The 13823-nt window shown below is 42.3% G+C and overlaps 1 protein-coding gene across 3 annotated transcripts in view; it reads left to right on the top strand.

The window, feature by feature from the left end:
- Positions 1–11495, top strand: part of TMEM132D (transmembrane protein 132D) — a 279666-nt gene extending 268171 nt beyond the window's left edge. For all 3 annotated transcript variants that reach the window (XM_087754869.1, XM_009473096.2, XM_087754868.1), the window contains exons 6-9: positions 1857–2062; positions 3185–3458; positions 5208–5399; positions 8397–11495. In XM_087754869.1, coding sequence (XP_087610995.1) covers positions 1857–2062; positions 3185–3458; positions 5208–5399; positions 8397–9572 — 1848 coding nt within the window. In that variant the 3' untranslated portion in view covers positions 9573–11495. The remainder of the gene's footprint in view (positions 1–1856; positions 2063–3184; positions 3459–5207; positions 5400–8396) is intronic.
- The last annotated feature ends 2328 nt before the right edge of the window (positions 11496–13823 follow it).

Below are 13823 nucleotides of genomic sequence, written 5' to 3'. Positions count from 1 at the left end.
TACCCCATGGGGTGGGAGAAGGAGCACATGTACCAGGCACTGCCCAAAGGTCTTCTGGCTTCCCGCCTGTCGGACTGGCTATCAGATGTCGCAGGTTGTAACTACGATGTAGTTCTTGCCCTGAAAATATTACACTTGCATTAGTGAGCCTTCTGCAAGGATGCAAGAATAACGTCTTCTCTCTTGCTGCTGCCCACACACACTGCTCCCGGAAGGGGAATGTGCGTATGCCTCCAGCCTTCCCTGTAGCCATTTCTGCAGGCTCACATGAAGCTTCTCCCGGAGTTTTGCAGAGTCTCATCTTCCTCAGCTCAGGCCAGCTTGGATCAGCATTATGAAGTGAGGATTACACTAGTGACATAGGCCCCAGCCGGAGCCAGGACTCGTCTGTGCCTAGCTGCCTGCTGTGAGGTCCTTCCCTTGCGTTGATCACTCCCATGTTTTGAGGCTTTTTTGACAGCAACTAGGTTTTCTTGCTGTGCAGCATGCTGAGATTGGATCTTGACGTGAGCCGTTAAGAGCTAGTGTAAAACACGCTAACACGAGAATATCCCGAAAAACATAAATCTGCCTGTAAATAAACACCTTATTTTCCTGCTGAAACCAATGGTAACTATAAGATTTTGACCTTAAAATGGACATTGCTTGCAAGACAGGCATTGCAAGAGTCACGATAACCTTTTTTGATACGTTACCTAGGCTCAAACAAGCAAGGGTGGAAATGGATTTGCTATGGATCTGTCTGTAAGGGGGGTGGTTGTTGTTTGAAGATAATAATATTAGGAATGCAAATTATCCTACAAAAGCTGGTGATATTTAAATACGATTTAAATTCATTTAGCATTTAAACAGAAAAGTAGAAAATGGCATTAAATTCAGATGAGGATAAGAGTATGCATTCTGGAGTCAAAAATATGAAATATGTCTACAAAATGGAATAGAAGGTCTAGCTGGTAATGGATTGTGAAAAGAGTTCAGGGTTTTAATAGATCATTCCTTCAGATCATCAGCACGGTAAAGTGGTAGTTAATAAATTATCTGACGTGTACGTTTACTCGTATATTTTAACTAGCTGTAATGAACAGGTCCTGTCAGCTCACCTAGATCCTTGCAATAGCTGCTAAATCGCTTGAGTGAGATTTAGTAACTCTCAGCAATATTGATGTCCAGAGCTGCAGGTAATAAATAAAGTGACATCAGGACTAGCTTGAGCAGAACATTGTGTAAGACCTTTGTCAGGCTTGCAGCAGAGATGAAGCTGTTTGGCCCCAATGAACACCACTGGGCATCAGTGAGCTCTCCCCTGTGATTAGTTTTTGGTTGATGTGACCACCCCATGCCCTGGCACCTGTAACGAGACTCCTAAAGAACCTTTTGTCCCAGTTTGGGCTTGACTAGAGAAATTTGTCCCCTGCTCAGTTCTGTATACAGGCAGTTACCTGTTCCTCCCCGCAGGTATGTGCTGTTCCTCAGGCTGCACGCAAAGAGGAGGAGGAGGAGGATAGTAGCGTCTGACTGAGCTTTGGGGAGAGGAGAAGAATCCTCTTTCGGTGTCATTATACTAGGACTATCCTAGTGTTGGAGTGGGAATTAAGGACAGAAAGAAGCTGTTCTTTTATCTTAGATTACACTGGAAATGTTTATAGCAGAAAAAGCCTGCCTGTTAAAATGATGCCAAATTACACAGGCTATTAAGGGCACACTAGGCACCTTTCTTGTTATTCCTGGTTGTCCTCTGAACTTGGAGCTAGTTTAAACCTATACCCTTTCTCTTCCTCCCACTCACTTTCCCAGCATGTGGTGTACTTTATAATTTGTGAAGAGACTCATTAATTTTTTTTTATTCTTTTTTTCAGGTTTCTGACAGATGTGACTATGTCTTTGTCAATGGGAAGGAAATGAAAGGCAAAGTGAATGTCATAGTTAATTTTACTTACCAGCATCTGAGTGCCCCTTTAGAAATGACAGTCTGGGTTCCTCGTCTCCCGCTGCAAATAGAGGTCTCTGACACAGAACTAAATCAGATCAAGGGGTGGAGAGTCCCCATCATCTCTAATAAGAGGTAGGTTTCATTAGAGGATTTTCATTCTGGGCTGTGCACTTGCCAAAGACCTGTCAGGGCCGGTGGATCTGAACATGCTCGTTTGGCCTTAATGTAATTCCGGTGTAAATTTGAAGGTCGCCAGACATTCAACAGGCTCCTGCACTGGACTTATGAGGGAAATGGAAACTGCAGGTTGAATGATCCTACATTGGAAATCAATTTCCTTTTATAGCGCCAGTGACAGAGATGGAAAGAGCCAGTTGGTCCAGTTAGGCAGGACCAGTCATGGGGGCAGCAGGAGGGCACCAACAAGGCCCAGCTCTGGCAAGGCTGGTCAGTCTCCAGCCCCTTTCACGGGTCCTGCCAGATAATTTATTCATTGTTAATGGTCACGATTAGTACATAGGGTAGGGTCCCGTGGCACTGATCGGTGTCCCAAAGTCAGGACACTAATACGCTAGGGCTTTAAAGGTACCATCTGTGCCCACAAGTCAGTGGCATGTGAATGACAGGACAGAGGATGGATGTAGGCAGATCCGGACTGTTTATATCTGTTGTCAGTGTTATTAAGAACCAGAAGAACAAATTGATAAAGTAGGTACTTGCTATTCCCACCTACCTATGAAGACATCATTTATCACCATGTTTCTGTTAGTATCACACTGAAGAGATGGGGATTTTGACGTGATTTCAACCTGAATGCCACACAGAAAGGGATGCGTATGTAGGTGCAGACAGGGGAGATTTCCATGGCAACACAAAGATGTTTATGGGAAGATACAGAAAGAGAAAAGTGTGAAGGTCCAGAAAATAAGGACTTAACATGGAAAATAATGAGATATTTGGAGAGGACGATGTGGTAGTGAAGCTAGCAGGCCAGCTGGTGATTCTAGCAACTGTTTTGAAGATGTAGGCAGTCTGGAGGTCTCATTTATGAATGAGGGAAACAGGATAAAAGTGGGGGAACCTGACTGATTTCAGAAATGCACTGAAGGAAGCAGCTTCAGCAGAGCAACAGAAGGGGGTAAAGGCCCCTTGTTCCAGCAACTAGGCTGCAGACTTACGTCAGCAATAGCTATCCTGTTGCAAGCTCTCCCAGCACCAGTTTAAATGAATTTTTTATTCTTGGTGTCCTACCAGACCAGCCAGGGACAGCGATGATGAAGAAGAGGATGAACGTAAGGGAAGAGGCTGCGCCCTTCAATACCAACATGCGATGGTGCGAGTCCTCACGCAGTTTGTAGCTGAAGCCTCAGACCCCGGCGGCCAGCTGAGCTATTTACTGGGTTCTGACTGGCAGATTGACATTACCGACCTGGTGAGTGACTTCATGCAGGTGGAGGAGCCAAGAATCGCTAAGCTACAGGACGGACAGGTTTTGATTGGGCAGGAGCTTGGAATGACAACAATTCAGGTAGGGAAAATTAATTACTTATTCCTTTTCTTCCATTAACCCACTGCCTTGGGAACTGAGGTACTGATGAGGGGTACAGCAGCTTCTTGCATTAGCAACAGGAAATGGAGCTGTGAATTTTTGAATGGAGCAGAACTGCAGTAAGGACTGGAAGACGCAGGAGGGATGGTTTTCTCTTCTTATCTTGTGCCCTGAAGTAATGTAGATTGCAGTTTTAGTAAATTTAGTCCAACCTGTATACTGGGAGGCTGTTTCTGATTATTTTTGTCTAAGGCTTTTTTTGAACCTGGAGCCAGTACATGGGCTATCAGAAGGCATGCAGCTGGTGAAACAGCTCAGTCTTCTCAAAGCCTACACTGACAGAGCAAAGGGTAAAGGAAAAATTGACTAGTGCTGGTTGAGGAACTGAGGCTGCAATATAAGTCCCATGGGATCAAATGCCTGCATGCCTTGCAAGCTCAAGGAATGTGTTACAAAATATAAACGTTGGGGTATATTTCAGAATACGCACAAAGCAATAATAGTAATTGGCACTCCTAAAATGATGTTAGAAGACTGATTAGTGACAACTACACTATGTTCTCCAGGGGTCCAGATTTAACTTCATTGGTTCCAGCCAACATGGCCAAGAACATGACCTATAAATGCCACTGTATATGTGGCTGTACCTTAGTGTCCCCACTCTGAATTAACTCACCTAAACCTATGCATCGTGTCATCGGCAGCTTTTCCCATATAGTTTTTCCTGTGCTGCAGAGAGCTAGTGGCCTAGAAAATGGCGTCCCAGAAGAAAAGAAAAGAAAAAAGAGAGAGAGAGAGAGAGAGAGGTTAATCCAGTGGTACTACAAAGTAGAAAACATGTTAAAAAGCACTGGAACGGGAAAAAAAATCTAGCTCTCCAAACATGCTCATCATCCCAAACTGTCAAACTAGAAAACAGCAACCATACCTGTCGATAACAGAGGTTGTTAGGGCTGGAGAAATGGGATTTGAGATTTTTGACTTTCTGCAGAATCTGTAAAGATTTTCTGAATGACTTTCCAAAGCTCTGGGACTCACAATGCTCCAACAAATGCACATAAAACTGTGGAAAAAAAAATCCAAGGGAAAAAAGCTGAGAGCAAGTCATATTTAAAGAATACCTCTTATAAACTGCTTCAAAAATGCTCTGTACCCTATATGGGTCATTAAATTCAACTTGCTTGCTGATGAGCATCTTTGGATGTCACGTATCAGTGTACTGACCTCCATGCACATTTTTTTAACGAAAACAAGTTTTCTCTGTCAATTTTGTATACAGTACCATGAGTGATTGTTGTAGCAATACATTAGCTACACAGGACACTTTCTTTCCATAGGATAGAAATAAATGCTATTTATTCAATGGATTTTATATAAATCTACAGATTGCATTATATATATGCTACCTAAAAACATGATCATTAGTAAAATAATTGCATTTCACATAAAGATTACATTTACAAATAGTTAATCCATCTGAAACAGAGGTGAATGGCATAGCTGATTACAATTACATTGGTAAAAGACATTATAAGCACCCTATTATTGCAGAAGAGTTATAAAACGCGACTAGCCATTTTTTAATCATATTTTAATAGCGTCTGTCTGCTAAGAGTAATTCTGCCCATTACCATAAATATCACTTATCTGTATTACAGTAGTTCTGTGTAGCTGTTTTGCTTGGTGCTATGCAAAATGGCTGTTGCTAACTTCGATTTTTCTTTTCAGATATTGTCCCCCCTTTCAGATGCTATCTTGGCCGAGAAGACAGTGACAGTTCTGGACGAGAAGGTGACAATAACTGACCTGGGAGTGCAGCTGGTGACTGGATTGTCGCTTTCTCTGCAGCTCAGTCCAGGAAGCAACAAGGCCATCTTTGCTACAGCAGTAGCACAAGAGCTGCTCCAGTCTCCAAAGCAGGTACTATTGCCTGCCTGTACTGTGTTGTGGAAGGACACCCCTCTGATTCACTATATCTACCATTACAAGCTGATGGAATCAACCAGATTTTTATTAATATATGCTAATGAAACATTTTCCTTATGGGCACTTTTTTTTGAAGGGCACTACGCACCCTAACAGAAAAACAAAGATCTTACAAAAATGGCACTATGTCTAAACAATCCCAGTCAACAAACAAGCATACCCCACCTGTCATGGCTGCATCCCATAAATAAGACATACAGCTCAATGATGCGTTGTAATTAAGCAACAGAAGTCCCTTTACACACACACACGCATGCACACCCACACACACCCCCACACCCCCACCCAGCCACCCCACCCCCCTTTCTGCCCCGTCCAGCACCTCCCAGATTACAGGACATACAGCTAACTAGGTTGCCAAGTTCAGCCTCCCACCACAGGTACCCAAATCAACCCTTTACGTCCATCTTTAAATGAGAAAGTGCTTTACGTTATGCTTCTTCCTTTAATTACTTTCTGTGGGCATTTTAAGAAGTTGGGGAACATCCCTTTCATTGTGATTCATTACTAGAATATGAATCAGCATCATTGACTCATTTCCTGATTGATGATTTCATAAACCAATTTTTTTTTCCCCTCTTAGTCCCTGTATTAGGGAACCAACAGTTACTAAGGGCTTCTGGACTTTACCATGTCCACATCAGTCCCTGCTTGATATTTGTCCTTGTGCTTCTGTCTACATTTGAAATTTAAACTTTTTTTTCAACCCAAATCCATCAGTCTGGGACTTACATCAAGGATGCCCTGAGCTCTGAACGCTTAAACATGTTCTGAGCTTTAAAGGTAAATGATCATGACACGCACGTTTGAAATCTGGCCAACTGTTGAGATGCTTTAATTCATCATAGGGTCTTATCCTTGGGATGCAGGATGAGAAACAATGCAGCACTGCTGTCTTTATAGGGTGATAAAAATCAGGCTCCCATAGTCTTCCAGGAGTTCAGAAATCAATGCCAGGGAGCTAGAAGTAAGGCCAGTGAGCTAATCCATTGCTGACATGAGGAGTTAAACAAACTACCCTGAAATCAGCCCAAAAGCTGGGGCTAATGGCATTTAGTCCGAGTATGCTGCCCAGCACTGACATTTCACTTCCCAGAAATGGAGTCTAGAAAAGTCCCTCTCTGGATGCAGGGGTACAGTCAGAACAACATTGGATCGGTATTAAACCAGAGAGGAAGATGTGCACCTTCCACCCTTCAAGGACTTACTCCGCTTTGAAAGGCATCTGATTCCTTCCATTGCTTAGTACATGATTTTCAGAGCACAATCCCTATAAGCAAAGCAGTGCAAAATTATTAAATGATTATGCAGGTTTAAGCAACACAGTGGGAGGATGAGAGCTGATGACATAAATTCTATGCGGCCTTCAAGAAACATCCAAAGATTAATAAACACAAAGCTAGGATTTATGACAGTGTCAGCAAAGTCTTAGGGCTCTGTCCTGAAATAGAGACAGAAGCAAATCTCCCATTGAAGCATGGGGAGCTTTATGGCTGTAAGGATTTCAGAATCAGGCCAGTAGATTATGCACAATACAGTCCCAAAAGACCGGAGGTTTATTCTCTGTGATCTGAACAGGTGAATGACTATGTGCTAGAAACAATTTAAAAGGTAATGATATATATTTATTTTCTGTATATAGGTTGAGTTAGAATGTAAATACTGTCTGTTTGAAAAAACTGCTTATTTAAAAAACAAGACCTTTATAATCACGCTTCCTGCAAGTATGGTTATTAATCTGTTCGTTAGGTGTTTGTCTGTCTGTCAGGCTCTCTCTCAGAGCAGGATGATCCCAACTCTTACTACACAAGAGCTCACCTCGTTTTAGACACCAAAAAATCCACTCATCAAGCCAGGAGTCTGTCTGGTGTGGATTCTCCAGTGTCTAATAAGGTGCAAATATCCCAGCCAAAACAGACCGAGTCAGGCCATCAGAAGGAGAGCAGAATTAGATTCCAGGAGAATTAGAATAATCAGAATTATTATTAATTCCAGGAGAATTAGAATAATCAGAATTAGATTCCAGGAGAGCAATCTGAATTTTGTCTGTAAATGATTGATGTGTGAATGCCGAGATTTTTTCCAGGTAGCACGACACTTTTCAATAGCCATTTGAGAGTCCTTAGAGGACCTGGTTTCCAGAAATGGGTGAGCACATGTTTTCTGAAATCTAAGAATACTTTAAAAAGTTTCAAGTTAGAAACCAGAAGTCAAGGTTCCCAGGAATGCTGCACCATTACACATGTGCAAGTACAGAATTAGTACTCAGGTCTGACCCATTTACAGGCAGTAAGCCTCCGTGCACTCTGAAGTACGCAATCTGCATTGCTGTGATACGAGATTAAACTTCATTATTGTCTTGCTTTTAATTGCTAACAAGCATGAAAATTATCCTGGCCATTTCCTAAAGAAGCAACTGATCAGTTTCCTCTGCTTGTGTAAAACGCTAGTTTAATTTGAGAGACAAAAATCAAGGATTGAAGCTATGGAGCCATGTATGGACCTACTTGCTATATTAGGTATTTTTTAACATGTGTTGTCTGTAACAAGAGGAGACTTTGTATTTTAAGCAGTTTAGAAATAATGTAATATTTTTTTCATTTAAATATACAACGGTAAATGATCTCAGTCACTGGTAATGCTTTCTGACATGCAATTTATTATGGTGCTGAAGTAGATTCTGCAGAGCCCAGGGGATACAGCTCCTTTAAGCACCTTTGGGGAAACAAATCTTATTATCAATGAGTGTTTTAAACTAGTATTTCTCTTCACATCTTGGCAAGATATTAATTTTATTGCTCTCCCTTTTTATTTCTTTCCTGGTTATAAATGGTTTATGGATCTTGTGAGGAGGAGGGAATAGACCAGGACAGAACCAATTTCCCTCGATGTTTGTTCTTAATGTGCATATATTTGTTTTATATATTATAGGAAGCAGCCATCAGCTGCTGGATCCAGTTCAGTGATGGATCTGTCATGCCCCTGGATATTTATGACTCCAAAGACTTCTCCTTGTCAGCTACATCTCTGGATGAGAAGGTGGTCTCCATTCACCATGACCCCAAATTCAAGTGGCCTGTGATTGCTGCTGAGACAGAAGGCCAGGGGACACTGGTGAAGGTAGAGATGGTGATCAGTGAATCATGCCAGAAATCCAAAAGAAAGAGCATCCTAGCTGTTGGAAGCGGTAGCATTAAAGTGAAGTTTGGGCAGAGTGATGCCAACATCAGTGACAGTAAACACAGGGGTGCTGGTGTCCACCTAGAAAATCGTGCCAGTGACCGGCATCAGAAAACCCCTCTGCAGGAAAGAGCTGGGCTAGATGGCCAGTATTACAGCTCCTCAATGGGCCATGAGCAAGGCAAGGGGACTACCACTCAAAGGTCTATTTTAAGTAAAAAAGAAGACAGAGAAAGCCTCCTGGATGATGACAGTCATCTGCAGAACATTCCAATAGACTTCACGAGCTTTCCTGCACAGGTGGATCTGCCAAGAAACAACGGAGACTTGGAAGAGAATGACCTAGTCCAGACCCCCAGGGGACTCAGCGATCTGGAGATAGGAATGTATGCTCTTCTGGGAGTCTTTTGCCTGGCAATTCTGGTCTTCCTTATCAATTGTGTCACTTTTGCTTTGAAGTACAGAAACAAACAAGTTCCCTTTGAAGAGCAAGAAGGCTTGAGCCACTCTCATGACTGGGTTGGGCTAAGCAACAGGACAGAACTTCTGGAGAATCACATAAATTTCTCATCCCAACAAGACGAACATATCACAGCCATTGACAGAGGAGTGGACTATGAAGAGAGCAAATATCTCCTCAACACAAATGCCGCCAAAAATATTAATGGACAGTCTTTCAGGTCTACCGAGTCCACATTCACTGAAGGGAAAGAACAGAAAAGTGAACCAACTACTTCTCCTACCTCTAAGAGGAAACGGGTTAAATTCACCACCTTTACCACCATCTCCTCTGATGATGGGTGTCCAACTGTCAACTCAATCTTGATGAGTAGTGAGGATGACATTAAATGGGTCTGCCAGGATATGGACCTGGGAGAGTGCAAAGAACTTAAAAACTATATGGAGAGATTACATGAAAATGTGTAACACGACACAAAAGACTTTTTTGTTTGGTTTGTTCGTTCGTTTGTTTTTCACTCACCTTCTGCCTTTAATTTTGGGTAGTGGGGCAAAATGTTGTATTGATAACAAGAATCATCTGGTGGATAATAACTCAATGGAGCCCCAAGAAGCCACCCAAAAGCAGCTGGGAAAGCAGAGATCCTGGACAGCTCTTAAAATTCAAGTCTTCTCTGTGCTCAGAGATGGAAGTGAGAGATGTGTGCGGTTTTTTTGATGCATGGTAACATGAAAAAAAAACTTAGCAAAATAATACGATTACATTCTCTGAGCTTTCCCAGGAAATCAATAAATATAACAAACTCCAGTGCAGTTTGGATATAACAACGTTCGCACAGCTCTACTGTTCAATATTGCAAGCTTTGGTTAAAAGCAAAAAATTGGTCTCAGAATAAATAGATCCATGAAGAGAGCATGTCGTTGAAGCCACATGCAGAGAATATCCATCCAAAAACATTAACTTAAAGCTGACAAAAACCAACATTGTGAGCAAAGCCACTCCCAGAGCTGAAAAGTCATGAGTTTCCAAAGAACCTAGAGGGGAAAAAGGAGTAACTGGGCTGTTTACAAACCAGCACGTTTGCCTCCCAAGCACTGAGAATGGATACACATATACGGTTAAATCTGAAACTCTTTTTAAGTAGATGCCAAGGTAATAAACTTTGCCAGCCGATTTTCAGTATTTCTTAATTTGTAAAATAGGAGAAGATATTATCTATACTGAGAATATCACTCATATAAAGGAAGGTCTGTTTTGGAAAGTTTGAGAGAACAAGCTATTTTTAAAAGCCCACTTTATTTGATTATCCTGTGTCAAATTTGTATTCCCAGCCATTTCCCTGGAGTGCTCCCCATCTGGTATCCTGAGGGCACTTACTAGCACCAGTCAACTTTGGGAGCGTGTGGTTTCATCTTTCCCTTCCATGCACTCTCGCTTCTCCACAATGTGCTCTTGCCAAGCACAGACACTGTTGGTACCACGCTGGTACTTGCTTTACATGCTGTCGTTCACCAAAGCTGGCCACTCTCTCTTGGGTAAGTGTAACTTGCACTGAACTCAGACACCAACAGCAACTGCCTCTTTGTCCGTCCCCTCCCCGGAAGAGGTCAGGTTGTTCAGTTCCTTCTGCTCATGCTTCTTTAGACCCCTGTTCAGCACATTTAGAGGGCACGCACAGGTCACAGAGAAGTGCTGCACATTCAACATTGAAACCTGAACAGCTAAACTCGGTAGATAACACTTGTTTTTCCCGGAGGTGATGGTTATCTTTTGTTTTCTACTGATAAGGATGTACATATGGTAGGATTTCAGTCATTACCCTTTGAATCCAATGTGCCCTCCAGCCCTAAAACCATGACATTTTTGTGAGGTCCAAAAGCAGTCTCCAATGACCAGCGGCAAAATGCCAAAGCACTAACTAAAATCCAGCTTATATTTCAAGTTTTCCTTTATTTTCCAGAGTGAGTCCTCTTCCTCCTTTTATTATTAAGTCTCTTTCTGTCATTGAATCTAGGTTGCTCAGTTTAATACACACCCACCCTCCCACAAACACTTAGATTGAATCCCTCTATATTTAGAATGTACTGTAGATTGTAAGAATGTAATATATATATTTATAAACATGCCAACTGTGAATAAAATTTGCATTTTAGTGGCTTCATCTTTTTTCCTACTCTGAACGCCTCTTTCCTTTCACTGTCAGAGCGTTTACCCTAAAAGAGACTGGCAGCAATATGGAGACTTGTCCTTTGATGAAACGGTGAATTCAGGCTCTTAGCACAATCTAGTCACGAAGTTTTACATTGTGCAGTGTTGGGGGGAGAAGATATAACATCAACAACGTGTTATGCTACAAATGTATTTGCACCAAGTCACCCTTCCAAGATTTGAAACTATTTGCAAATAAATCCACATGCATATTTCTAGCCTGAAAGCCTGATATGTGAGTTTCTGATATTGGTGCTATTGGGAAGATCCACATTTGGCTAAATGTCTTTGAAGACAATTTTAAAAGAGTAAGTTGGTGTAAACAGGGCAAATATGCCCAAAACTTTGGAGATCAATACTTGCACATCAGATGGTCTTTGCTTTCTTTCAGCACCTCTCATCAAGGCCTGGATTACTCAGTCCTGTGCAAGCTCAAGGACAAGGTGCAACAAGCTCAAGGACAAAGTGCCACAGTGAGGACAGCACAGTGCAGGGCCCAGACTAGCTCTGGATGAGCGCTCAGGTGAGGGAAGCAGCCTTGGTGCCGTAGCAAAGCACTGCGACCTCCCAGCAGGTTCAGCAGTGTTCTAGCCCACAGACTTGCCTCTAATTCCGGAGCTATTTTGGGTGCTTTTTACACATCACTACATCGTGTCCACAGACATTTGCCCTTGGGAATGTGGAGATCAGGGTGAAAGTGGCCAAATCTCAGCTAGCAGTCTGTGCAGATCGGATGCGTGCATGCATGCAAGGCTGCCTTGCAAAAGCATCAGTGCATGGCCCATCTTTCTCCTTTGGAAAGAGTAGGTACCAGCCACGCTGGGAGCAGGCTGTCAGAATTGCTTTACCAATGAGCTGCTATGGTAAATCCAGATTTTTGCATTAGCTGCCTCTGGGGATCATGAGGAACTAACAGCAAGTTCATCTGGTAGCACAAACCACTGAAATGTTCTCCTAGGACAAAACAGCCGCCAGCTACAATGCTAAGGATACTGACATTCAGATTTATGCCTTTCTGCTTGCTCAGAGGTCCCTGCTGTCTCTAACAGCTGTAGCTTGCTATTATCCATAGGGCAATACTATAAATAATACCTAGTATTTAGAGTGCTCTTTATCCATAGATCTCAAAGTGCTCTGAGCAAGGCGGATTCCTTATTGACATGGAGAACACCAAGGTTAAGTGATTTGCCCAAAGTAACATAGGCAATCTATGGGAAAACCAGAGAGACATCACTCCTCCCCACACCCTTTAATGTATCACAGTCACTGGGCAGGATCCTGAGCTCTGCTCAAGGAGAAGCCAGAGTGGATTGTGGCCATCTGTATGCAAGCAAACGCTCTTAATTAATCTGCTAATAGCAGAATAAATCAACTTTCTATAGAGATTTTTGTATGTACCTATCTATCTAAATATCTATGTGTTGGGGGGGTGTGCTTGTGTATATTGACTTTTCTCACAGCACAGGGCCCAGACTTTTAAGTGAGAGCTTCTGCACCATGGAGCATCTTAAAGGGGAAAGCTTGTGTTTCAGGCAATCAGATGAGAATCCCATTTGGCAGGTGAAGGGGATTAAATTCTGTTCCCCATTATAAAAGCAGTGATGGTGTTTAGATGCTGCATACGCATGACATTTTGCAGCTGCAGCTCCCATTGGCAATCTCTTAAGTCTGATAAAGAGCCTGGCTGATAGCAAGCAGTCTTCTGTGAGTGTTATTACTTTTTTTCCCGACCCCCAGTTGCCTCCTTATTTTCATGTTTGAGTCTCTTTTCGTGTGAGTAGCTAGAATGATAGACTGATACAGGCACGTTAACAAAAGAAAATGTGTCTGATGCACTTTGGCTTTTTTTAGACACTTCATGCATAAATACAATGAGTAGAAACTTGATGGTCCTATAAATCAGGTAAGCTGGTTCTTTACTGTCTTCCTTCATTTTAAAGGCTTCCCCTTCAGCAGTCTTAAATATATAGTGGTTTAGACCAAGCTGCATTAATACACCAGTGAATTCAAATTCTGAGCAATGCAGCTAAATAATTGGTTTGGAACAAGAGTTCTATGGAGGTAAGTGACTTGAAAAACCAGAATAGGTATTAAATCGATGTGCAGCCTGCACTAAGTAGCTCTAGAAACTACTTTCACAGCTCGTTTCCATAATGAATGAGATGTAAATGAAATGAGCACACTGGAGACACTTTAGCTTGGCTCTGTATATGTTCAGCTTCTCCAAGACTGCCTGCTCTCATTCCCCTGTGGTCTGTGGAGCTGCTGCTTTGTGGAAGATCCTTAGCGAGAGCTAAAGGACTCATGTACTACAACTTAGAAGAGTCTTTCACAGGTGTCACTTAGGAGAGAGTGTTGGTTGGACTCATGTATGTATTGATCAAGCAAAGTCCAGTAAGCAGCACTGAGGAATTGACTCAGGCAAGGAGCTATCACTGCCAAATGTTGCGTTTAGAAAATGCCTCAAGTATTTTAAAAAAACTCTCGGAGATTAATTTATTTAGTCCTTG

This window comes from Nipponia nippon, unplaced genomic scaffold (assembly GCF_047370975.1).
Source record: "Nipponia nippon isolate SJK-2023a ecotype South Korea unplaced genomic scaffold, ASM4737097v1 scaffold_18, whole genome shotgun sequence".
NCBI lineage: Eukaryota > Metazoa > Chordata > Aves > Pelecaniformes > Threskiornithidae > Nipponia > Nipponia nippon.
This window is presented reverse-complemented; position numbering and strand designations above follow the sequence as displayed.